Source organism: Bubalus kerabau, chromosome 5, assembly GCF_029407905.1.
Source record: "Bubalus kerabau isolate K-KA32 ecotype Philippines breed swamp buffalo chromosome 5, PCC_UOA_SB_1v2, whole genome shotgun sequence".
In the NCBI taxonomy this organism is placed as follows: domain Eukaryota; kingdom Metazoa; phylum Chordata; class Mammalia; order Artiodactyla; family Bovidae; genus Bubalus; species Bubalus kerabau.
Window position 1 is genome coordinate 66,129,177 of NC_073628.1, and position 27,734 is coordinate 66,156,910.

The 27,734-nt window shown below is 40.4% G+C and overlaps 2 protein-coding genes across 6 annotated transcripts in view; one reads left to right on the forward strand and one right to left on the reverse strand.

The window, feature by feature from the left end:
* Nucleotides 1-845: 845 nt before the first annotated feature.
* RO60 (Ro60, Y RNA binding protein) lies at nt 846-26,713 on the reverse strand. 2 transcript variants are annotated; one of them, XM_055581833.1, is made up of 10 exons: nt 26,545-26,713; nt 14,126-14,295; nt 12,607-13,205; nt 10,137-10,357; nt 9,394-9,540; nt 8,642-8,779; nt 4,926-5,042; nt 4,031-4,144; nt 3,606-3,752; nt 846-1,904 (listed from the first exon to the last, which is right to left on the reverse strand). In XM_055581833.1, the coding sequence occupies exons 3-10, from the start codon at nt 13,184-13,186 to the stop codon at nt 1,752-1,754; spliced, it is 1,617 nt and encodes a 538-aa protein (XP_055437808.1). In that variant the 5' UTR covers nt 13,187-13,205; nt 14,126-14,295; nt 26,545-26,713; the 3' UTR covers nt 846-1,751. The 2 variants fall into 2 exon arrangements, with proteins under 2 accessions (XP_055437808.1, XP_055437807.1); XM_055581832.1 differs by lacking the exon at nt 14,126-14,295.
* Nucleotides 26,714-26,930: 217 nt separating this feature from the next.
* UCHL5 (ubiquitin C-terminal hydrolase L5) overlaps nt 26,931-27,734 on the forward strand; it is a 42,449-nt gene continuing 41,645 nt past the window's right edge. For 2 of the 4 annotated variants that reach the window (XM_055581835.1, XM_055581836.1), the window contains exon 1: nt 26,934-27,153. In XM_055581835.1, coding sequence (XP_055437810.1) covers nt 27,078-27,153 — 76 coding nt within the window. In that variant the 5' untranslated portion in view covers nt 26,934-27,077. Of the gene's footprint in view, nt 27,154-27,734 lie in introns of all 4 variants that reach the window. The other 2 variants (XM_055581834.1, XM_055581838.1) reach the window with 2 other exon arrangements.

Genomic DNA, 27,734 nt, shown 5'->3' on the forward strand with positions numbered 1-27,734 from the left:
GGTAAAAAAACCAAAGATAGCAGAAGCGATGTATTTTGTGGGTGTTGGGTAGTGATGCCACTAGCTTTGTTGACCAAAATTTCAGGTAAATCACAATATTTACAAATTGCTACCAGTTGCCTTGAAGGATGGCTACATATCAGATAAACCCAGTATAAACATGTCAAATAAGTTTGAAAGGGACATTTTCTTGTCACTCCCAGAGCCCAAATTTCTCATCAAACAGAAGAATATACAAATTCTAACATTACTTAATCCTTCTGCCCCCTAACATAAAATCTCTAACCCCCAAGCACACAAGTCTGTGATTTACACTTATTGTTTGACTTTTCATAGTGAGAAGGCTTTAAAAATCCCCAGTAAATCTTTAAATACATTTAAAGAACAATACATAAAAACTAAAGTTTTATGTGCACATTATCTTAGACAACCATGATATAATTATGAGCAAATATATTGGCATTTCAAGCGCTTAAAGCTCCTCACACAAAAGGGGTATTTGCTCAAGGAAATAATGCACTTTATAATGAATAGGAAGTTTAATATACACAAATAAGAAAAATTTAATTTCCTATAGACTGGTTAGTGGTAATATGCCACTCAAAAATTGCCTTTCAAACCTGAAAGACCTAGCTTGCTTATTTTTTTATACTATCAAAAAAGAATATTTTGCCACAAATGAATAGTAGACAAAGAGAGGAGGGTGCCAACATGTTTACAATTAGAAATATCTAAAACCCATTTATAGTTAGCTAAAAAAAGTAATTAAAAGTAATTAAAACAATATTTTAAAGTAAGATAAAGTAAGGTAAAATATTTTAAAGTAAGGTATAACCAGATTATGGTTACAGTTGAGATTTTATTTGTCATATTTTTCAGATTAAGAGTAGGGGAAGTTAAATGCTTGAAACATCTTATGTTTTCATTTATGAAAAAATGTGTCCCTACATGTGGCTATGTTGGTATAAGCCACAGGAAACCATCAAATCATGCCCCTCACAGCAATAAACAAACAAAACAAACCAAAATAGACTTCCTCAGCTGACACAAACTTTAGTATTTCTTCTCAAAGGTTTCTATTATGTTTCTGGTTAATGGTAAACAATCCTGTAAATGTAAATTAACCCTCAGAAATAGAGTATCTTTTCACTGACTGAGAATGCTGCTACTTATGTGATTGGAGAAAACTGTTAAAAGCAATTTGTAAAACTCATTCATAAGCAAATGTCTTGGTTGTTGTTTTATCCCCTTGGTACAAAAATTTACAAGGAGTTTCATAATCAATCACAGTACATGGTCCAGTGCATTTCAGAGTATTTGGACATTATCAAAGCTGTCCTTTACCAGTGAAAACATTTAAGAAAACTTAAAGGCATTTCTCAAACAAATGACATGATATAGGACTACTTACACTTTTGGCTCTCACTTCTTTTAAGTACAAATGTGATCATTCACCAAGCAGAACTGCTGGACTATTTTACAGTGTCTCAACAAGAAGTTCTCTGTTAGGTAGAGGGGGCTACAGTGTATTCTGAAGCTATTTCCCCAAAGCTAGTTTAGTAGAAAGAACTTTGGGCTCATCTTATTATTCCTTCCTTTTTTTTTTTTGGTAAGGTAACCTTTCCATTATGCACATACTGTACCATTGTCTGACTTTTTTCAGTGGATTAAGATTAGCTGGGAAGTAGCTGTGTGTTTTTAGCGAGATCACTGATGGCAGTGGACCTCTTAGGTTGTGCTGGTGAGTATGGTTAAATCATATCTAATGTGAAACTTCGAATCACATCCAGAGCTCCAGTATCAAAGCCACACATGTCCAACATGCCTCTATCATCTGGGTCTGCAATGGTAAAGCCATTTGATGTCATTCCACAAACAATCAATTTAGCTGGAATATCCATATTCTGTAGGAAAAGATCAAAAACATTAAAAAAAATAGTATGTTAATAAGCAAAAATGAATAACCTCCAAAATGAAAACATTTTAAATTCTATCACAGTTTTTCATTACAAAGCCAATTTGTTTTTCCTCCATAAAATCTGTCAGTCTTCTGGGGCCAGAAGACTTCAGAAGAAGAGAATGTGATCTTTAGAAGTATAGAGAATTAAACATGTGAACAACCTGCCTGAAATTCCTGCTTCTCTGCTGGATGTTATTACTCGTTTTATGGACACAAGATACATTCCTGAGCAGCACAGGGACTCTGTACTCATGAAACCTGTCAGAATGTTCAAAGACATCAGACACTTTTACCAGCACATCATACACTGGGGCAGTATGTATGGGTACAAATAAGGAAAACAGTTTCTGGGGTTATCAATTTTTGTTCTATGACATTGGTATGTATGGCATATATAAATGTCATAACTATAATGTCAGTGCAATAACTTGTTCTCTGCAGCTATGATTTAAGGCTAAAATATTTGAGTTTTTGAGAAAGACTAACAATCACTGAGTGTGCACTATGTCAGATACCATGAGCTCTTTAGACAATTGACCTAATATTAACTGTTATAACGAGGGCTTCCCTGGTGGCTCTGTGGTAAAGAATCCATCTGCCAATGCAGGCGACAAGGGTTCGATCCCTTGGTGGGGAAGATCCTCTGGAGAAGGAAATGGCAACCCACTCCAGTATTCTTGCCTGGAAAATCCCACGGACAGAGGAGTCTAGAGGACGACAGTCCAAGGAATCACACGACTTAGCGACTAAACAATAACAATTGTTATAACAACCCTAGAAGGTAAGTAGTACTTTTAACCAACATGGTACATACCACAGCAGTGATATACTATTATGACATGTATCAGTTAAATAATTCACTTGGATCCACAGCTAGTATAAAGAGAAAGACCCAGGACTCAGAACCCAGGCTTCTTGATTCTGAAATCCATTCTCTCACTTGTTGTCTTAAGCACACATGAGAATCCCCAGAAAGGATAGTTAATACACGGTCCCATCCCCAGAGTTCCTGACTCAGCAGGTCTCCCAGGGGCTCCAGGAACATGCATTTCTAACAAGGTCCCAGGTGATGCTAAGAAAAGGTGCAGGTAGGGAAACCACACTTTGAGAGCCACTGCTCTTCATCAAGTTCTAGTTCTACTTCCAGTCACACCTGCCACAGTTCAAGGGCTCCACATTCTCACCTGACTAGCAGATTCCATACTGGACAGTGCAGATACAGAACAATTCCCTCATTTCACAAAGTTAACTGCAGAGCACTGACTAGAACTCAGAAATACTCATAACACTTAAAGCACACATTATATTATAGCTTTGCTTTACATTTATGTAGTTCTTAGCAAAACTCAGAAATGATGTTGAATCATTAAAAAGTTTGTGGTTATATTTAAAAAAATTTTGATTATTACTGAAAATACTGTTTGCAAAGGATATTAAAATGTGTACATCTGGAACTGGTTGAAATAAATTATATACGTGTACTCAGTATTTCCTCATTTCAAGTACTGTTGAGTCCAGAACTAGTGTCTTATTTCTTTTACAAAGGTACACAACTACCTTCAGTATTATTATTTTTTTTAATATATTGACTGTTTTAGAACTGAATCTTGTTTGGGGTGAGAATGAATATTAGAATTTGCTTTACCTTTCGATATTCCCTCAGAGCGATAGCAGGATGGACACTTCCAGCAAAGGTCTCGTTATCAGTGAATACAATGAAGACATCGGCAGCTGTATTTGTCTTTTGAGCCCAGATCATTGGAAGAGAGCAATCAGTTCCACCTGCTGGGATCTAACTCAGAATAAAAACATGGTCTTAAATGCTCTCATTTCCATACTGAGATGTCCGAAATAATTAAATACTTAAAAATACTATTTTACACGTTATCATCTTGTTTAGCGCCAATGTATATGCTTTCAGAAAGCTTGTAAGTATATTTTTGACTTTGTGCTCGTAAGAAAAACTGAGATGTAACACAATTTGTTCTCATATATTAATATCAGACATGACATCAATACAAAATTATTATAAAATACATGTTAAGTAAACTACATGAAATAGTTTCTTACCTGACTCATAGCCAGTAAAACTTGTTGTAAGGTCATATCTGTAGTCACTGGACATGGTACCATTTCATCTGAAAAAGCAACTATAGAAGAATCTTTCTCTGTTCGTGTGACAACCTGAAAAATTCAATAGTAGGAATTTTCACTACATTCAGGGGAAACAAATACAGTCTTTTAAAGTTCATCTTTAAAAGAAAATATGATTTATTTCTGAACTTACTGTGTGTGAAAACTATACAGTAACAGTATAGCTTTCAAAGCACTTTCACAAACTCTTACAAAGAAAGTAGTTTTAACAACAATCCTTTGAAGCAAACAGAGTATATATTATTATTCTTATTTTATTAAATAGGCAATAAAACCACAGAAGAGAAGCTAAGAAGCTCGCTGATGGTTACTCACTACTGAATCAGGCTAGAACTGAAGTCTCCTGTCTGTTATTATTAGTCCTTGATCTTTTAACATCTATATTCGTTAATAATTTCTTTAAGCATTATCTATTTCTTTAAAAATACGAGTTAACATTTAATCTGTTATTGTAAAATTAAAAGTTCTACTCTGATTTTTCTTTAGACATGCATTTTCAATATACCTACAATATCGTATATACCTAAGTATTAAAGTATATGTAAGTATGTTTTTGTTGTTGTTCAGTCGCTAAGTTGTATCTGACTCTTTGCAACCCCATGGACTGTAGCCTGCCAGGCTCCTCTGTCCATGGGATTTCCCAGGAAAGAATACTGGAATATATAAGTATACTCAAATATATATACAATGACTTAAAGCTTTGCTTAAAACAAGTGAAAATATAATTTTTGATCATATCCAACTTTATAGTTTTGCACTGGGTAAATATTTTCAGTATGGCAAAATCCTGAATTGCCTTAGGAGTTCTTACCATGCACATTGCTGCAGCTACTGTGCTTGCATTGAGTACACTACCCAAAACTCTTTGGTCCATAGAACCACTGACATCAACTGCCAGTAAGAAACGCTTTCCAGTTGGCTCAACTGTCTAAAGAGAACACAAAACAATCGTTAAAAGCAATCACAGAAACTGTAAATAAATTAAATTTCTAACATACCATATTTACTTAATTTTCATTCAAAGACTAAGATAAAAGGCTTGATTTCTGATTTACCAACTGACAAATATTTAGAAATGCTTAGCTTTAACTAAAGGTAAAACAATGAAAATAAGATGGCCTATTTAATAACTTTAGTAGCTAGTAAAGAAGTTACAGTCTTCCTTTTTTTTTTTTTTTTTTTTTAACTTTTCCTCATGAAGTAAACTGGGAATTTCTAGCAAGGAATTTTTTTTGTAGTAAAATATAAACAACATAAAATTTACTTTCTAATCATTTTTAAGTGTATAATTCAGTAGCATTAAATACATTCACAATGTATTTTTTATATATCTATGTATGTATCGGAGAAGGCAATGGCACCCCACTCCAGTACTCTGGCCTGGAAAATCCCATGGACAGAGGAGCCTGGTAGGCTACAGTCCATGGGGTCGCTGAGTCAGACATGACTGAGCGACTTCACTTTCACTTTTCACTTTCATGCACTGGAGAAGGAAATGGCAACCCACTCCAGTGTTCTTGCCTGGAGAATCCCAGGGACAGAGAAGCCTATTGGGCTGCCGTCTATGGGGTCGCACAGAGTCGGACACGACTGAAGTGACTTAGCAGCAGCAGCAACAGCAGCCATATGTATGTATGTATGTATGTATATAACCACCATTACTATTTCCAGAACTTTTCATCCCAACAGAAACTCTGTACCCACTGACAATAACTCCTCATTTTTACCCACCTTTAGCCCTAAGAAACTTCTGTTTTACTTTCTACATCTATGAATTTGTGTATTCTGGAAACCTCATGAGTGGAACCATAGGATACTTATCCTTTCCTGTCTGGCTTGTTTTCACCTAGCATAATGTTTTCAAGGTTCATCCCTGCTGTAGCATCTTTCAAGTTCTACTACTTTGTAAGGCTGAATACTCCATTATATGCATATATCATATTTCATTTGTCCATTCATCTCCTGATGAATACTCAGATTGTTCCCACCTTTTGGCTGCTATGAATAAAGCTTCTATCAACATCTGGGTATTAGTACTTATATGAGTTCCAGTTTTCAATTCTTTTGGGTATATACATAGGAGGTGGTATTTTTGGATGGCCAGAGCCATCCAATTAGGTGTGAAGTGGCATCTCACTGTGGTTTTGATTTGCATTTGCCTGATGACTAATGTTGAGCATCTCTGCATGTGCTTAACTGGCCATCTGTTTACCTTCCTTGGAGAAATGTCTGTTCAAGTACTCTGCTCATGTCTTGAATTGGGTTGTTTGTATTTTTACTGTTGAGTTGTAGGAGTTTTATATATATATACACACACATATATGTATATAAATATATATATATATTCTGGATGTTAAACCCCTGTAAAATAGATGATCTGCAAATATTTTCTCCTTCTCTGCAGATATCTTTTCACTCTCTTGACAGTGTCCTTTGATGCACAAAAGGTTTGAGTTTTGATGAAGTCAAAATTTATCTACTTTTCTTTTCCTTTTGTTGTCTGTGCTTTTGATATCACATCTAAGAAGCTACTGCCAAACCCAGGGTCATGAGCTTTTATAATATGTCTTCTTCTAACAGCTGTATAGTTTTAAGTCTTATCTACAGGTCACTTTGAGTTAATTTTTGTATGTGGTGTAAAGTAATGGTCCAGCTTCACTCTTCTGCATGTGGATATCCAGTCTCCCCAGCACCATTTGTTAAAGACTATGTCTTCTCTCCATTGAATTGTCTTGACACTCTAGTCAAAAATCAATTGACCATATACATGTGCGAGTTTAATTCTAGGCTCCCTGCTCTGCTCTGTTGGTGTACATGTCGTGTTTATGCCAGTACTACACTGTTTTGATTACTGTAGCTTTGTAGTAACTTTTGAAATCCTAAATTTGGAAGTGTGGGTCTTCCAACTTTTTTTTCAACATTAGGTTTCCCGATTTGGGGTCCTTTGAGAGTCCATATAAATTTTAGGATGGGGATTTCTGTTTCTGCTAAACATGCCACAGGGATCACACTGAATCTGTAGATTGCTTTGGGTACACCAGCATCTTAACGTTATGAAGTCTTACAAACTAGGAACACAGGATGTCTTCTCATTTATTTCTTCTTAAATTTCTTTCAGTAGTGTTTTGCAGTTTTCAGTAACTCAGTCTTACACCCCATAGTTAAATTTACTCCAAAGTTTCTCATTATTTTTGATGCTGTTGTAAATGGAATGTTTTCTTAATTTTGTTTTTGGACTGTTCATTGCTAGTGTATAGAAATACTACTGATTTTTTTCCTGCTGAATTTATATCCTGCAACTCTGCTGAATCCATTTGCTAGATCTAATATTATTTTGTGGAATTTTTAAAAAAATTCTTTTTGGTCATGCCACGTGGCATGTGGGATCTTAGTTCTCCCATCAGGGATAGAACCTGTGCCCCCTGCAGTGGAAGGGTGGAGTCCTAACTACTAGACTCCAGGGAAATCCTATTTTGTGAATTCTTTATGGTTTTCTCCATGTAAGATCAAATCATCTGAGAACATGATAGTTTTTCTGCCTTTCCAACCTGGACTGAGATTTTCCTGGTGGTTCAGTGGTTAAGACTACATTTCTACTGCAGGGGGCATGGGTTCAATCCCTGGTTGAGGAACTAAGATCCTGCATGCTGCAGGAGTGGACAAAACATTTTTTTTAATAAAAAATTTTAAAATGAAAATGAAAACAACCTGGATACATTTTAATATTTCTTCTCTTTTCGTAACTGCTAGAACTTCCAGTAAATGTAAATCAAAGTGGGAAAAGTGGGCATCCTGGTCTTGTTTCTGATCTTAAGGGAAAAGATTTCAATCTTTTACCCCTGAGTATGATGACAGCTGTGGGTTTTTTACACATGACCTTTATCACACTAAGGAAGCTCATTTCCATTTCTGGTTTACTCAGAGTTTTTGTTTTTTTTTAATCAGAAAGGGTACAGGATTTTGTCAAATGCTTTTTCTGCATCAACTGAGATATCATGTGTTATCTTTTAACATGATGTTATATTACATTGATTTTTCTTATATTGTATGATCCTTGTATGTTGAGGGTGACTCTCACTTGTATACTCTAATATGCTGCTGAATTTGGTTGCTAATACTTTGTTCAAGAGCAAGACTTTTTTAAAACCAAAAACTTTTAACTTATGGCTCTGATATAGAATTTCTATTTGTAAAAAAGATTATTCCCTATCAAGACAGAGGACATCTACTACTGATTAATGGGGAAAACAGGACAGAAGATCAAGTCCCTGGACTCCACAGGAATGCAAATTTTTAAATTCAGTAATTTAAAACATCAAAATTTAATGGTTGATGTCTGGTTGTTGTCCAAAGGTAGAGACAAATACTTTATTCATAAGCTTATGAATATAATCATAATTATATATTCATTTTCACATGAACAAATGAATACCTAATCAAAAATGGTTAAACTACTAATATCATCTTTAAAATGTGTTTCTAAATCCTAACTGGGTTTTCGTTCTCAAACAAAAATCAAACCATTACCTTAAACGTTTTATAAAAAGCGGCATCCAGAGCTTGCAGAATTTCTTCATCGGGGCGCCACTTCAGTTTTCCTCTGAGCCCATGACCTGTCTTATAAGTTTCTAACGCAATTAAAACATGAAATGGATGTATACGAGCCTAGAACATGACAGAGACAGAAAGCAAATGTCAAATTCAAGTGAAAAACAGTAATCATGTCTCTTAGATTTTTGTTATTGTTATTTATAGCTAATAAATTTTTTTATTTGTTATTTATAGCTAATAAATTATTTTGTTATTTGTTATTTATAGCTAATAAATCTATTTCATAAAGAGAAAAATGAGGACATATTAAACTTAGATTTCAGAGTCAATGCAATGTGGTATGATAAAAGTCTCAAAACACCTAAAAAATTCTGACTCCATTTCCAAAATTTAAGAGCTAGTTTTTTCAGTTAGTAGTAGTTAGCAAAGGTAACCAGAGAAGGCAATGGCACCCCACTCCAGTACTCTTGCCTGGAAAATCCCATGGACGGAGGAGCCTGGTAGGCTGTAGTCCATGGTGTCGCTAAGAGTCGGACACAACTGAGCGACTTCACTTTCACTTTTCACTTTCATGCACTGGAGAAGGAAATGGCCACCCACTCCAGTGTTCTTGCCTGGAGAATCCCAGGAACGGGGGAGCCTGTTGGGCTGCCGTCTATGGGGTCGCACAGAGTTGGACATGACTGAAGTGACTTAGCATAGCATAGCATAGCAAAGGTAACACTTACCTTTTTTAACAGTTTTTCATTACACAGCTTTTCACATACTAAAGACACTTCTGAGTTTCCTGGTTCAAGCACTGAATTAGCGGTCATCTTTCCCAGATTCCTTAGTAATGCTGTGAGAGGCATTTCTTGTAACAAAGCCTTCCATACCTATTGCAATAAAATAGGTAGAAATAAAAGGAATTAAGGGGAAATGAATACATGTACAGACATATCAATTAATAATAGTCTTTAAGGTTTTCTTTTGGGGGTTCGGACCCCTTTCTAAATAAAAATTTGTGTGGGTTGGTCAAAGGCTCATGGAACCTGCTCTTTATTAGAGTAATAAAGTTAAGTACATTATATTTTGTGAAGGAACTGTATATAAGAATTTTATTTATTTAATTAGTGAGGTAAACTAACCAATACATTTTCTGGAATGGAACTAATACTTAAAAATTGCCAACTACATCTGGGGCATTGTGCCCAGGTGTTTTAAATAAATGTTAATTTTAAGATATATTTAAAGTTTTTAGGGAATTCCCTGGCGGTCCAGGGGTTAGCACTTGGCACTTTCACTGCTGGGGGCCTAGGTTCAATTCCTGGTCCCCGGTCAAGGAACTAAGATCCGACAAACCATACAGTATGGCAAAAAAAATTTTAAGTATTAATATATGTTAAAAGCATTAGCAAAGTTTATCCTTTTACTACACAGCCTAAGTTCCTCATGTTTACTCATATGCTGGAATGTATTATAACTTTCTTACCTCTTTAGACTTTAAGTGATTTGTTAGGAGATGTTCCCTAACCAGTCTGTGCTCTTCTATCAGATGAATGACTTCCAGTTCATCTTTTGTGCGCTTCACTTTCTCTACAGCCTCGAGATACTTTAATAATTTTTCAGCCTCCACAGAAAGTGCTTTTTCTTTATACATTTCATGGACCTCTTTCCAGCCCTTTGTAATATATTTGGTGACAATAGCAAGTCCTTCAACAAAAGAAAGAATTAAAACGGCAGGTAGGATTAGCAGGTAAAAAACTGGACGTGTTACTGAGAACACCATATGTGAATGGCACATCTAGATACATAGGAGTTTAAACCAGGATGCTACTTCCCATAATATGACAAACACACTTAAGCAAATGGAGTCAACTAATTTTTGCCTATCCCATGAGACTCTGGAGGTAAAACTCCAACCTAAGGTGTTTTGAAGTCTAATGACTCCAAAGTCATTTTATTACAGAGCTTTTTTTTGGGAAGCAATAGCATTAGAACCTTTAGTACACAGTAACTATCTCAGGTCCACAATCTCAATTCACAAATGTATAGATCTACCTCAGTTAATCTCATATTCACTTGCCCCTTTACCTGCTAAATAAACATGCATTTGTAAATTACAGAGATAAGTGAAGTGGACAGGTAGGTAGGTATCTTGTAATTTTTAATAGCTGAGAAAGTATTACAGGCCTAAATAATGTGTCCATTTGTTCTATAATTCCTTTCAATAGTTGAAAAAGCTTTGGGTTGGGGGAGTGAGGAAATCTGGATTCTAGCCTATATGCATGTGTGATTATCTGAGGCCTTAGTTTCCACTTCTGTAAAACAGTGGGGGGACATAATTATCAAATTTCAAGGTCTATGGGGGGAAGGTAGGTAAAATAAATAAAAGAGGTCATTGATATAATAGTGGTCATGACTGGAGAATTAAACAGAATATACCTGACAGATATTTTAGTGAAATAATTGGAAAAAAAAAAATTTGGCTTGGTGCTGCTACAGGAATGTATTTTCAATATAAGGTACAATATGGATTTTTATATAACACTGGCAAATAATTCATTTTTTCCCCCTAAAATATAGTTCAGGCCAACTAAAATACACCTCTAAGACAGACTGAGCCTATGTGCTATTTCTGAACTCTAAATAATCTGACTAAAAGTTAATATTCACATGCAGGAACTTCTAAAGAATTGTGACTCTGCTGTCTTACACATCTTAATGTGAATCTGGAATTCCTGACAGTCCAGTCGTTGGGACTATGTGCTTTCACTGCAGGGGGTATGGATTCAATTCCTCATGGGGGAACCAAGATCCCACAAGCTACATGGTACCCAAATAAATAAATACAACAAGGATGTAATTTCTAATAAAAAATCAAAATATACATGTGTTTATGTATATAAATATTTACAGTAATTTATTGCTTAAATTTCATTTGAAAAAGTTCATTTGTAGTTTTAGAAAAAAGTGGTGAAACAGGAACTACTGAGGAGATTTCATGTATGAAGACATCACCACACAAGATGTGTAGGAAGGAGGAGAAGCACCAACACTGCCCTTTACTTGTGTCAGAAACTGTGTTTAAGTATTCTGATACACACTATCACTGTTAGTCACAATGATTTCAAGGGCTATTCCCTTTCTACCTTTTTTTAATAGATGAAGATATAGAAACTCAGACAGGTTCAGTTACTTGGTTTATGGACACACAGTAATAAGTAGAACTGAAATCTGAACTCTGAGGGGCTGTCATTTCAAGTTCCACCTCTGCTGTAAGAAAAAATGTCAACTTTGGACATGTTCATTTTGTGACTGTTCACATTCAAAATTAATCCTGTGCAAAAGTTTTTCTTATTTCCCTTCTAAGGACTAAAGAGTCATTGTAGATCCAAATAACTTCTCAAAAGTCTCTTCTAATAGACACAGAAAAACTGCCCCAAGTTACCATGACCCCTGGATGACTGCTTGAAGACAGTCTGTTAAGTTCAGCACTATTTCAGGTAGCCTTTAGGTTCAATGGAATGTATGTCCAAGGAAGTGCTTAGTTGCTCAGTTGTGTCCGACTCTCTGGACTGTAGCCCACCAGGCTCCTCTGTCCATGGGATTTTCCAGGCTAGAATACTGGAGCGGGTTGCCATTCCCTACTCCAGGGCATCTTCCCGACCCAGGGATCGAACCTGCATCTCCTGCACTGGCTGGTGGATTCTTTACCATTAAGCCACCTAGGAAGCCCCAAGATTTAGAATATCAACCTGCAAATCTGTCATTTGATTCTTAATCATTAATGTGTAGGTGTTTAATTCCAGGTTGGCATTAAACATGAATTAGTCAATCAGTGTCTTGAGACTAAAAGACTATTTCTAGAAAATATTACACAATTGTCTGATGGCAAATAAAAATTTGCCATTTACTGGATATCTGTACCTCACCTGTCGCCATGAAGATCTCATACTTACCTTCACTGGAAGGTTTAAGATGTGACAATCTTAACAGATCTTTGTGAGACCAGCCGTTTCTTTGTTTGTATTTTGTAACTGCCAGGGCGAGGGCCATGCCACCCTTTTCATTATACCAGTCTGCTACAGCTTTCCGGAGGGCACGACCCCACATGCCACACTTCATGCTTTCCTTCAGATCTTTCTTAAACTGGATAAAAGTAAACAGGTGTGTAGGGATGCGACAAACTTCAGGAACAGCTTTGAAGGCGGCTTGTTTGGTGCTTATGTCAGAACACTGGGAGCAAATGGCGAGGGCAAAGAGCGTGGGTTCCTGCTTTGCGGTTCTGCCTTCTTGACTAAAGGACTTTATTTCCTGTATCACTTCACATCCTCTACCATCTTCAATCAATCTGATTAAAGCTTCAGCATTCTCAAGGCCCAGCTTCTGTTCTTTGATATAATAAGTCCCACCTTCAGAACCAAAACATAAGAACCGGTGTAGCCGATTCATATCAGTGACTTGCCACACGTATCCACCTTCGGAATTAGCTATCTGCTTCTCATTCAGTGGCTGCATTTGGTTTATCGATTCCTCCATTTTTCTGTCTTTAGGAAGCCTATAAAAAAGCAAAATGTTATTACAAGAAAATAATAGAATTCTGTATCACTGAAACTACCATTTAACAGAAAAACTTGTAATCACCTTTAAAAATCCAGATGCATTAACAGAATTATCTTGGAATTTTTTGAAAAATACAAATGCCCAAAGTAAAAGTCGCTCAGTTGTGTCCGACTCTTTGAGACCCCATGGGCTATACAATCCATGGAATTCTCCAGGCCGGAATACTGGAGTTGGTAGCCTATCCCTTCTCCAGGGGATCTTCCCGACCCAGAATCGAAGCGGGGTCTCCTGCATTGCAGGCGGATTCTTTACCAATCGAGCTATGAGGGAAGCCCCACTATCACTATTTTCCCCAGGAAAAAAAACCAAAATATTATTACAGCTAGATAGAAATGATAAGATTATAAAAAGAAAAACCGTTTATTAATCTAGGCTTATTGAAATCTGCCATGAAATATTTTAATTTAAAAATATTGTTTAAGTAAGTTATGGTATGACGATCAGAAGTGACAGTCAAGAAGTTGCATTTTTGATGTAGTTTGCTGCTGCAGAGTCTGAGCAGGCAGCTAGGGTGGAGTCCAGAGGAGCAGAGGGAGAGGAGAAGGGGTGGGGGCGGGGCAGTAATGGTCTCTGACGCAGTGATTGCAGACAAGCTCTTCCTGTGTACCCAACATCTGTTCCTCCCTCCTCTTTTCTAACTATTATTCTCTTTCTGGTAGTAATATCCTGCAGGGGACATTCCCCAGCCCCAAGGGATGAATCTTGATTGCTCTAAACAGTGGTTCTCATAGTCTATGGGCATCAAAATTACTCCAAGTGCTAGTTTAAACATAAAATGATGGGTCCCATTCGCCCCATCCCCCCCAAGTTTCTTTCACAATTCAGAATGTCTGGCTGAGGCCTGAGTTTTGGTACCAGTTACGAGTCCCCAGGTGATGTTCTCAATCCTCTTGCCATGTGACTGGTACAGGTATTGGGCAAGTATCACAGCTCCTGCCAGTGAGACACGATAAATCTCCTGGTAATACTTTGGAGGTCTCCTTCCCTCTTAAAAAGGGGCCTGGACTCTTAAAACGGCATGGTCTCTAAAAGAAACAAAAGAGCTATATATAGAAAACTATAAAACACTGATGAAAGAAATCAAAGATGACACAAATAGATGGAGAAATATACCATGTTCATGGATCGGAAGAATCAATACAGTGAAAATGAGTATACCCAAGGCAATCTATAGATTCAATGCAATCCTTATCAAGCTACCAATGGTATTTTTCAGAGAACTAGAACAAATAATTTCACAATTTGTATGGAAACACCAAAAAAACCTCAAATAGCCAAAGCAATCTTGAGAAAGAAGAATGGAACTGGAGGAATCAACCTACCTGACTTCAGGCTCTACTACAAAGCCACAGTCATCAAGACAGTATGGTACTGGCACAAAGACAGAAATATAGATCAATGGAACAAAATAGAAAGCCCAGAGATAAATCCACGCACATATGGACACCTTATCTTTGAGAAAGGAGGCAAGAATATACAATGGATTAAAGACAATCTCTTTAACAAGTGGTGCTGGGAAAACTGGTCAACCACCTGTGAAAGAAAGAAACTACAAAATGTTCTAACACCAAACACAAAAATTAACTCAAAATGGATTAAAGATCTAAATGTAAGACCAGAAACTATAAACTCCTAGAGGAAAGCATAGACAAAACACTCTCTGACATAAACCACAGCAAGGTCCTCTATGACCCACCTCCCAGAGTAATGGAAATAAAAGCAAAAATAAACAAATGGGACCTAATTAAACTTAAAAGCTTTCGCACAACAAAGAAAACTATAAGTCAGCCTTCAGAATGGGAGAAAATAATGCCAAATGAAGCAACTGACAAAAGATTAATCTCTAAAATATACAAGCAGCTCATGCAGCTCAATACCAGGAAAATAAACAACCCAATCAAAAAATGGGCCAAAGAACTAAACAGACATTTCTCCAAAGAAGACATACAGATGGCTAACAAACACATGAAAAGATGCTCAACATCACTCATTATCAGAGAAATGCAAATCAAAACCACATCTCATGCCAGTCAGAATGGTTGCTATCAAAGTCTACAAACAATAAATGCTGGAGAGGGTGTGGAGAAAAGGAAACCTTCTTACACTGTTGGTGGTAATGCAAATTAGTGCAGCCACCATGGAGAACAATGTGGAGACTCCTTTAAAAACTGGAAACAGAACTGCCATACGACCCAGCAATCCCATTGCTGGGCATATACACTGAGGAAACCAGAATTGAAAGAGAGACGTGTACCCCAATGTTCATCATAGCACTGTTTACAATAGCCAGGACATGGAAGCAACCTAGATGTCCATCAGCAGACGAATGGATAAGAAAATTGTGGTACACACACACAATGGAATATTCAGTTCAGTTCAGTTGCTCAGTCGTGTCCGACTCTTTGCAACTCCATAAATTGCAGCACGCCAGGCCTCCCTGTCCATCACCAACTCCAGGAGTTCACTCAAACTCTTGTCTATCGAGTCAGTGATGCCATCCAGCCATCTCATCCTCTGTCGTCCCCCCTTCTCCTCCTGCCCTCAATCCCTCCCAGCATCAGAGTCTTTTCCAATGAGTCAGCTCTTCTCATGAGGTGGCCAAAGTACTGGAGTTTCAGCTTTAGCATCATTCCTTCTAAAGAAATCCCAGGGCTGATCTCCTTCAGAATGGACTGGTTGGATCTCCTTGCAGTCCAGGGGACTCTCAAAGAGTCTTCTCCAACACCACAGTTCAAAAGCATCAATTCTTCGGTGCTCAGCCTTCTTCACAGTCCAACTCTCACATCCATACATGACCACAGGAAAAACCATAGCCTTGACTAGACGGACCTCTGTTGGCAAAGTACTGTCTCTGCTTTTGAATATGCTATCTAGGTTGGACATAACTTTCCTTCCAAGGAGTAAGCTCAGCTATTAAAAAGCGCATTTGAGTCAGTTCTAATGAGGTGGATGAAACTGGAGCCTATTATACAGAATGAAGTAAGTCAGAAAGAAAAACACCAACACGATATATTAACGCATATATGTGGAATTTAGAAAGACAGCAATGATGACCCTATGTGCAAGACAGCAAAAGAGACACAGATATAAAGAACAGACTTTTGGATTCTGTGGGAGAAGCCAAGGGTGGGATGATTTGAGACAATAGCATTGAAACATGTATATTACCATATGTGAAACAGACGACCAGTCCAAGCTCGATGCATGAAACGGGGCACTCAAAGCCGGTGCACTGCGACAACCCAGAGGGATGGGATGGGAAGGGAGGTGGGACACATGTACTCCTGTGACTGATTCATGTCAATGTATGGTAAAACCCACAATATTGTAAAGTAAATACAAGTAAATCCAATTAAAATAAATTAATAAAAAAAGGAAAATAAAAAAGGCATGTTCTTTCTGCTTTGAGATACTCATTTGCAGCACATGATGCCTGAAGTGGTGTCAGCTATCTTGAATCATGGGGGAGCCAGTTTAAGATGACATACAAATAAGGATGGCAGAGCCAGAAAAGATTTAAAAAAAAAAAAAAAAGTCTAGGCCATTGATACTATCAAGTTACCTGGAACTTAGAAATGTACTAATATATCATAGTGTTAGTGTTAGCTGCTCAGTTGTGTCTGACTCTTTGCAACCCCATGGACTATAGCCCACCAGGCTCCTCTATTCATGGGATTTTTCCAGGCAAGAATACTGGAGTGGGTTCCCATTTCCTTCTCCAGGGGATCTTCCTAACCCAGGAATCAAACCTAGGTCTCCTGCATTGCAGGCAGATTCTTTACTCTCTGAGCCACCGGGGAAGCCTAATGTATCTTTACTGTTTAAATTGTTTATAGGTTTTCTGTTACCTGTAGCTGACAGCATTCTGATTAACATCCTGATCAACAGTGCTCATTTACAGTTTGTGTCATCTGTAACTACCCACATTTTCCTCCTTCCATTATCTCTAAAGCCACCAGAACTGACTGGCAGCAGTATCACTTTTTCTCCTCCTAACAGAGTAACCACAATCATCCACTGCTGTTCTCTCTTCAAGTGTTTACTCTCAGGTCTCCTGCCTGCACCACTACAGTGCACTGGGCTTCTCCCCATGGCCAATACCACAGTGACACAGCCAAAAAAAATCCTCAACCAGCATTTACTACATACTATGTGTAAGGCATGAAGGAGATTTCTGTTCCATTAAAAATAAGATTTTCAAAACTTTTACTGCCCTCAGGGAAATCACAGTCTGTACGATGTGGTAGAAATTTATTTATACCTCAATTTAAATTTATATACAATTATGCACAACTTTATATCCAATTGATAAAGCACTTGTAATCAAGTGCTTTAATAGAAAAATGAATAAGCAGAGGAGGATAAACTAATGCTGTCTCAATAATCCAGAAGGCTGAAAAACTGGTATATAAAGTTTGGGGAATGCATTCCAGGAAGGGATATCTGTAATCTTGCTCTGTGTCTTTAAAGTTTAGAAAAGGAAGTAAGAATATTGCAAAGCAATGCTGACAAGTAAGGCAGTAAAATAAAGAAAAAAAAGAAAAAAATTTTTGAAGATGATAAAAGCTTGAGCATGTTTATATACTGTAGGGAAGGCTAAAGATAGAATCCTGGTGAATATCAACAATTAAAAGCTAAGGACAAAAGGGTCCTTTGAAAGAGAAATAGGAGAGGCCCACAGACTTTAAATCAAGAGGAAGTGATTATCATAGATCATAACAGAGAATTTCACGGAGTGAAAGGCTGGTAATGTCAAACACTTGGTAATCAAGTAAATAAGGCTGAAATTGGCAACAGGAATGCTGAAGAGAGGCAATGGCAGCAAGAAACAGCTGGATTCCAGTGTGGCGAAGAGGGCACACAGCAAGAAAGAGCCTTCACAGGTAAATGCTCTTTTATAGAAGGAAAGTTATAAAGGCAAGAGAAAAGCAAAGGTGGGACATAGAGGACAAATCTTTTTACCTTTTCAGATGAGAAGACAGGAGGCTGAGGTTGGAAGTTTAATTTGGGGAGTTGAAGGCAGTGGAGGAAGGGTGTTTAGTGAGGCAATGAGATCCCTGAAAGCTGCTCAGAGCATCCACGTGGAGACTGGCCTTGACAGCAAAAGAGCTATCCCCTTCCCTAAGGGTGAAGGTGACTGGTAAGGGCCCCTCTGAGGGAGAAAGAGAAACAAGGAAATGACTGCGTTCCCAGTGGGGAAGTAAGTCTGGTGACTAAGACTGGGTCTCAGAGCGGGGAACACACAGTGCATGGGAGAAGGTAGGTAAGGAGTAAGTGGGAGAAAGCCTCAGGTTCTGAATATAACTGAGGGGGACAGAGATTTGGATTGTGTGGAAATAGCAGTGTCAGTATTTCAATACGGCTCTGATACAAAGAAGGAGATCAGCCCTGGGATTTCTTTGGAAGGACTGATGCTGAAGCTGAAACTCCAGTACATTGGCCACCTCATGCGAAGAGTTGACTCATTGGAAAAGACTCTGATGCTGGGAGAGATTGGGGGCAGGAGGAGAAGGGGACGACAGAGGGTGAGATGGCTGGATGGCATCACTGACTCCATGGACCTGAGTCTGAGTGAACTCTGGGAGTTGGTGATGGACAGGGAGGCCTGGTGGGCTGCGATTCATGGAGTCCCAAAGAGTCGGACACGACTGAGCAGCTGAACTGAACTGATACAAAGCAGTGAATGTCAGGGCAGGCCTCGGCCTCAGGTGGTGTCCTCAGGTGGTGTCGGAGAGGCGGTGGTCATTCTATCAGTCACTGGGGACTGATTTACAGTGACTGAGAGCAGCATAGGCTGAAACTCCTGGTGTGGTGGATGGTGCTTTTTCTATGTATTCTTAACCTCTTTTCAACATGGCATTTACCTCTTCTTTTCAATCCAAAAAGACTAACTGCCTTCTCAAAGACTGATAACATTAATCACTAATTCCAGTAGAAACTATTATTTTGATTTTTATACTGCATTTGATGTTACTGGCCTCTCCTTTAGATTTTACAAAAACTCTCTCTGGTGTTACTTCAACCAGGCCATTATTGCTTACTAGATATGTTTGTTGGATGAGTGTGAAATGACATTCAATTATCAGATTATACTACTACCCCAGCTTTCCTGCACCAAGGTCCCGGTGGTGAGTTCAAGGTCCCAGTATAAACCTAAAATCCCCTCCTTTCCAAGTTTTCCCTTGTATTATATTCTTTGTGACACGCCCAGCTAACATAATGGTTCCCTTGAGAGTGGGGACCAGGTCTTACTTGTGTATCACTCCTCTAGAATATCATTTTTAAATAATTACTAATATATATTTAAGAATAACTAAGCAGGGCTTCCCTGGTAGTTCAGCCAGTAAAGAATCTGCCTACAATGCAGGAGAACCCAGTTTGATTCCTTGGTTGGGAATGTCCCCTAGCGGAGGGCATGATAAACCACTCTAGTATTCTTGCCTGGAGAATCCCTATGGACAGAAGAGCCTGGTGGGCTACAGTCCATGGGGTCACAAAGAGTTGGACATGACTGAGCAACTAAGCACAGGACAGCACCAGTAACATTAAAGTTGATTTCTCTGAACCATTTATCTAAGTATTATGCATGACTTGCTTTTCTTTCCTGTAACATTTACTTTAAAAGTAAGTCTCAATGCATGCAATTAAAATTAAAAACATAATTCTTTAACATAAATTCTGTAATCAGAATAAAATAATAAATGTACTATATGCAGGTAACAGAAATACAGTTAAAAAAATAAAACATGAAAAAGTTACAAAGTAATGAGTTCTGAGTAAAATAGTCATCTGAGGATAGTATTTCTCTGTAAATTCTTCTAATATGTTTAATATTAGGTATTCAAGTATCTTTTGTACACCAAGCAGCAAAATGAACTTTAATTCTAGGGAAGATGCCTGAAAAAGAAATGTAATTTTTATAATTCCTATTATAAGAAATGAAATTACTTATTCATAGCTGTACCAATGGAATCTTCCCTTAAGTCTTATATTAATGACAACTCTGACCACGTATCTTTTCAATATTTCTGCAAGAGAAACTGTTCACCTTTTTCATATGCTTCTGTGAAAGTACTTTCCAGGATGCAACATAAAACAGTGGACATATAACATCATTAACAGCTATGGCACCTGTCTACTTGCTTGTGTAGATATACCAGAGTCAGAATGTTTGGCAGCATATTCCAAGCTACTCTGTCACTGAAACTGCAATAGAAATTAACTTTAAAATTGGCCAGGTGGAGACCAGTCCTGGGTGTTCATTGGAAGGACTGATGCTGAGGCTGAAACTCCAATACTTTGGCCACCTGATGCAAAGAGTTGACTCATTGGAAAAGATCCTGATGCTGGGAGGGATTGGGGGCAGGAGGAGAAGGGGACGACAGAGGACGAGATGACTAGATGGCATCACCGACTCGATGGACACGAGTTTGAGTCAACTCCGGGAGTTGGTGATGGACAGGGAGGCCTGGCGTGCTGCGATTCTTGGGGTCGCAAAGAGTCAGATATGACTGAGCAATTGGACTGAACTGAACTGAACTGAACTGAGGTGATAAAACATAGTGGTATAATAATATTTGTTTTTTGTGGGAGGTACAGACTACTGGGGGGAGGGGCTTCCCAGGTGGTGATAGTGATAAAGAACAAGCCTACCACCAATGCAGAAGGTATGAGACCTGGGTTCAATCCCTGGAGAATCCCATGGTTAGAGGAGCCTGGAAGGCTACAGCCCATGAAGTAGAAAAGAGTCGGAAAAGACTGAAGCAACTCAGCACATACACAGACTTCTGGGTATAAGACAGGCTACAATGATGTATTGTACAACACAGGGAATATAACCAATATTTTGTAACAACTATAAACGGACTGTAACCTTTACAAGTATTAGACTATCTGGTTTTTGTCCATGAGTCTCAAAAGGCTTCAAAAACCACTTGGGGTTTATATTAAAAAAAACCTCAAAAATACACATGCATCCAATGTTCACAGCAGCATTATTTACAATTGCCAAGGTATAGAAGCAACCTAAGTGTCCATCAACAGATGAATGAATAAATAACATGTGGTATATGTATATACAATGGAATACAACTCAGTCATAAACCATAAAAAGGAATGAAAATTTGCCATTTTCAGCAACATGGGTGGACTTGGAGGGCATTATGCTACATGAAGTAAGACAAAGACACATATTGTATGGTATCACTTATGTGGACTCTAAAAAATACAACAAACTAGTGAATGAAGAAACAATAAACAGGTTCACAGATATGAAGAATAAACTAGTGGTTACCAGTGGGGGGAGAGAAGGGGAGAGGCACAATACAGGTACAGAGGATGTATAAAGAGAATTATTATGAGATTATATGAAATCATGTGTGTGAAACTTAAAAACTGTAAAGTGGCATAGAATTTAAAGAATCTTTTATTCAAAACAATGTTAACAACAAAAAAAACCTTGCAATATCCTGATTGATGGGTGTCTTTGTTATGCTAATGATAGGGCTCTTTCTGGGCCTTTGGATTGCTTCCAGATAGGATCACCATAAAGACCAACCGTCTGATTAGAAGGCTGGGAACTCTGGACCAGATCATCCTACCAGGAGGGGAGGATGGCAAAACACTGGGCTCAACCATGTGGTCAATGAATTCATCAATCCTGCTTAATTATAAGACCCCCATACACAAACTGCGGACCCCCAACTTCAGCACAGAGTCCAAATCAGTACTGGTGGGGTGCCGTGCCAGGACTGCACAAACAGAAGGGACCCTGCTGCTGCCTCCAGACTGGCCTGGGCATGTCCTCCATTTGGCTGTTTGAACTGCATCCTTTTAAATAAAACTGTAATCATAAGGCTGGTGCTTTCAGGGAGTTGAGTCATCCAGGTGAACTACTGACCCTGAGAGGGTTGCGGGATGCCCACCTGGGCAGGCAGAAGTGTGGGGAGACTGGGGCCCTTCCAGAAGCTGCTATCTGAAGGAAGGGCAATCTGTTGGGAGTTCTGCCTTTTAACTTGGGAGATCTGATGGAACCGTACTCTGGAATGGAACTGAGGTGAAATGAATGTAAGGCACTGAGGTGACATCAGAGACTTGATCTCAAAACACAGACACCAAAGGCATAAGTGACAAAAAGAAAAAAAACAGGCTTTCATCAAAATTTAAAACTGTGTTTCAAAAGACACCACAAAGAAAGCAAAGAGACATCCCAGAGAAAGGGAGAAAACACTTGCAAATTATACATATGATAAGGAATTTCTGTCTATAATATAGAGAGCATTCATAACTACATAATAAAATGATAAATGCCCCAATTAAAAAACAGGCTAAGAGTCTATATAGGTGTTTCTTCAAAGAAGATATACAAATGGCAAACACACACAAAAAATGCTGAGTATCACTGGTCATCAGCAAATAAAAACTGCAATGAGATATCATTTCACATGTACCAGAATGGCTATAATCGAAAGGACAATAATAAACAGCATTGTGAGGATCTGGAGAAATTAGAACCTTCATACCCCGCTGGTGGAATGTAGAATGTTGGATCATATGATATCTCTATATTTAACCTTTTGTGGGATTGCTAGATTCCTCTCTAAAGTGTAAGGGGTTTCTTTTTGGGGATGATGAAAATGTTCTGAAATTAGATAGTGGTAACGATTACACAACTCTGTGTGTGTGTGCGACAACTCTGAATATACTAAAACTCCTTAAATGGGATGTATGAAGTCTATCTCAAAAATGTTAATTTAAAAATTTTTTTAAATTGACTAGGCAAAATATATTTGCGAAGTTATTTAAAAAGATAAGCATTCAAATGATATTTAACCCTACTTTTTTTATATTTGTCTTCAGAAAGCAATTTGAGATACACATAGACATATATATATGTGTGTGTGTGTGTGTGTTGTTGTTTAATTGCTAAGTCATGACCTACTCTTTTGTGATGCCATGGACTGTAGCATGCTAGGCTCCTCTGTCCATGGGATTTCCCAGCCAAGAATACTGGAATGGATTGCCATTTCCTTCTCCAGCGGATCTTCCTCACCCAGGGATTGAGCCCACGTCTCCTGTATTGGCAGGCGGATTCTTTACCACTGAACCACCTGGGAAGCCCGTATGTGTGTGTGTTTGTGTGTGTGTGTGTATATATATATATATAAATATATAAATATATGTGTGTGTGTGTGTGTATGATGAGATGACATCATACACTGACTTGATGGACATGAGTTTGAACAAGTTCCAGGAGTTGGTGATGGACAGGGATGCCTGGAGAGCTGCAGTCCATGGGGCTGCAAACGAGTTGGACACGATTGAGAGGCTAAACTGATATATAAACACATATGTGTATTTATATTTTTATATACATATACACAAACACACACACACACACATATACACATGCTGCTACTGCTAAGTCACTTCAGTCGTGTCCAACTCTGTGCGACCCCAGACGGCAACCCACCAGGCTCCCCCATCCCTGAGATTCTCCAGGCAAGAACACTGGAGTGGGTTGCCATTTCCTTCTCCAATGCATGAAAGTGAAAAGTGAAAGTGAAGTCGCTCAGTCATGTCCGACTCTTTGTGACCCCATGGACTGCAGCCCACCAGGCTCCTCCGTCCATGGGATTTTCCAGCAAGAGTACTGGAGTGGGGTGCCATTGCCTTCTCCACACATACATATATAGGACCTTAATTTCTTCCTTCCCCAACTGCTTTCATCGCCCTTCTCAAAGCTTAAGCTCCAGTGTCAGTGGTTTAGAAGGCAGTTGGGGAGTGAGTTAGGTCAGAGCATGGTCATCAGTTAATCCACTCCTGAACATCCAAGTGTTGTAAATCCAGATTAACAAAGATAGTTAATTCTTCTTTCAGCCGGACTGACATACCCAGTATTCTTAAAGCACACCCCTCCAAAGAAATTTAATACAGCTTGTTTTATTAAACTTCTATAAATTAAAATTTGGGGAAGCAATCAAACAAATCACAATGTTACTAAAAGCACAGCCACACTTTGAAATTGGTTGTGGTTCTTTTTTTCCTAATTTTAAATGCAAAATCAGTGAATGCTAGTAATACACAGTATGTAATAGCATTTATTTCTGCTTCTCATTCACTGGAACTAGAACAACTATTGAAGCTGAAGCTCCAACACTTTGGCTACCTGATGCAAAGAGCTGACTCACTGGAAAAGACCCTGATGCTGGGAAAGATTGAAGGCAGGAGAAAGGGACGACAGAGGATGAGATGGTTGACATCACTGACTCAATGGACATGAGTCTGAGCAAACTCCAAGAGACGGTGAAGGACAGGGAAGCCTGGTGTGCTGCAGTCCATGGGGTCACAAAGAGTCAGACAAGAACAACTATAGTACCTTTTAACAATGCTAATACATGATTTCTAAGCATTCCTACATTTTTCTTGAAAGTACACATCTAAGTATCTTTCCAAAGTCTCTTGATCATTTGTTACTTGAAAAGGCTCCCTTTCATCCCAAGAGGTCAAACAAGTTTGTAGCTTACTTCTTTTTAAATGAAGTCAAAACTGACTTACACCTATGAGAGAGAGCAAGATAGTTTGGAAAAGAGGGAATACTGCAAAACCTGGGGCCACACGTTCAGATAACTGTATCACTCAGACTGGTAATGGACATGAGTGGATCAAGTCAAGTGTGATGTAATAAAAAGCAGTGAACAGTAGGAGACATAACAGCAATCATGCTTGAAGGCACGCCCTTTCAGCCAACTGGTCAACATGTAGTAAGGGCCTTGTAATTCCAGATCCTCTCATTTTGCCCAAAGACCCAGAAATCTGGATTTTTATGTGAACTCTTAGGCTTAAATCTTAACAATACAACTAAGGAAATTTGACCCCCATCCCTTTTCTGATAACTTATAGGTTCTGTCAAGGGCTAATTTTCAGTTTGGTCTCTACGACAGGCACCACATTGAGTGGAGTGAGTATCAAATGTTAGTTCTGCTGTATTTACTTAGCACTGAAGTTCTAAGTTCTATTGCCAAGTTCACAGCAATCCTGCAGATTAAAAAGTACCACAAATTACTGCAAACAGCTCTGGGGTCTGATGACACTCATTCTAGGTGTCATAAGGAAATAAGCCGAGACTCCTCGCCTCACAAACTTCCGCATTTAAGTATACTTAGCAGAACTCCCAGGGACGGGGGACCCAGGGATGGGGTCGCACAGAGTCGGACACGACTGAAGCCACTTAGCAGCAGCAGCAGCAGAACTCCGCCACCCTCCCCCCACCAGCCTGAGGACAGAGTCTCTCAGGTATAAACTCCCAAGAAAGATTCCCCCCCAAAATTTTAAATCTAACACCTGACACAAACTTGGGCTTCTATTCCATAATACAACCATGTCTGTCTGAATATTAAAGCTGTCCCGTTGTTTCTCAATGAAATATATCACGTTTATTTTGTGGCTTCACACAGCCCTGTAGGAAAAGGTTCCCTTATTCCAGGTCCACCAAGCTGAGAAGCAAAGAATCAGAGTTTTACCAAGTAAAGCTTTTTTTTCCCCCTTGAAAGTCAAGGGCCCCTCCTGGAACTCAGAGATTCAGGGAGTGATGCATAATTAATACCACCGTTAAAGACTTTATCTTAACATCAGTATTCTGTAAGGGGTTGGTGAAGGAGGGCTGTTTCGTGATTTAGTGAAGACAGCCATTTTTGGTTCAACGCATCCTTTAGTCTTAGGACCATTATACATATTTTCAGATTTAAGACACTACATTTTTCAACCTCCTGTATCTTGGAGGCGGCATCGCACAGCACTTGTCTATCACCCCCGATGGACGACAGGACAGATTCTTCTCCTCTCCCTCGTCATTCCCTCCAGCACAAACTCGTCCTGGGTCTTCTCACAAAGATCCTTCTCCTCAAAGCCCGCAGGCTGGGCAACGCCTCTCGGCGCAGCAGCGGCGGGAGGAGGAAGGAGGAGGAGGAAGAAAGCGGGTCCTCGGGACGTCGGTCGGCAGGAAGCTCCGCAAGCAGCAGCGGGAGGGATCCCGGTCTTCCGGAAGGGTCCGGGCCAGCGAGGAGCCTCACGGAGCGGCCGGTTCCGCTCCCCCCACCCCCGAGACGGACAGAGCCCCGAGGAGGGGCAGGAGGAGGTCTGCTCCGGCCGCGGAGATGCGGGGCGAGAGCCACGAAGGACTGGCCGCACCCTGCGCGTACCCCCCCACCCCGCCCCCCGCGCCGCTCAGACCGCACAAAGGGCCGCGGCCACCCGGCCGCCCGTGGTTCCCTCACCTGTGCCCGGCGGCCAAGCCTCCGACGCCGCCGCGCCACCGGGAGAAGTGAAGCGCGGCACCGCGCCGCCACCGTAAGACGACGACGCACGGCGGCCTGACGCGCGACGACTGCTCTGGGGCCGCCGCCAGGGCCTCCGGGTTCGGCTCCCGGGCTCGAGCCCCGCCCCCCGGCCGCGCCCCGCCCCTGCCCCAGACGGGCGAGGGGCCCGGATGTTCCCTCCTCAGGGGCCCCAGGCCCCGCCCTTTCTCGGATTTTGCCCAGACCGCCCGCCCCCAACCCCTTCCGAATCCGCTCCTGGTCCAGCGCGGCCCAGGGGGAGCCTCGCCCGCTCCCGGGTGGCTAGAGCGTCTGCCCGCGCTCTGTCGCGCTCCAGGTGACGGCGCAGCGGAGGCTGTCGGGAAGTAGGCGGGGTGACGTGAGGTGGACGAGCCCGCGGCGGGTTTGCCGAGCTCAGTGGCCAGCGGTGGCAGGAGCTAGGGCCGGGGGCTCCCGGAGCCGGAGGTGGAGCGGGGCGGCGCGCGGCCGGGGCCATGACGGGCAATGCCGGGGAGTGGTGCCTCATGGAGAGCGACCCCGGGGTCTTCACCGAGCTCATTAAAGGATTTGGTGAGAGCCAAGGGGGCCGTCCTGGGCCGGTGGCGGGTTACGGGAGGAGGCCGGAGCTGGTCACGAGCGCTTCTCTGCGGCTCCGGCCGCCTGGCGTCTGAAAGGAGGCGACTCCCGAATCCTGGAGTCGGGGAGAGGCGGGGGAAAGGCAGGGCTTCAGCCCCGGCAAGTCGCGTTTCCGTGGCGATCTGAGAGCCACATCTCGGTGACAAGAACGTGTCCCCGGGATTCGACGCTCCAGGACTGGGTTCCCTGGCCCGAACCCTCCGCCCCGGCCGCCACTTGACGCCTTGGAAGTCTCCTGTTTCCACCCCCGGCGCCCCCATCCCAGGCAGGTGTGTCCAGGTGTGCGTGTGAGGGCATCGGTCCTGCAAAAAAAGTCAAGTGTGCCTTGTCGAGGGTGGGGTGTCCAGGGCCCCAAGCTGCCCAGGAACCTGACATCCGAGTCATTCGAAGCAGAACCCGTCGAGTGTGTGTGATCGGCCCTGGGGCCGTCCGCGCGGGCTGGCTACATGGGACGCGCGGGCCACCTTGCTCGTTCTGCTCGCTTGTGGCTTCCGGGAAAGTGTGCATTCTCCAGC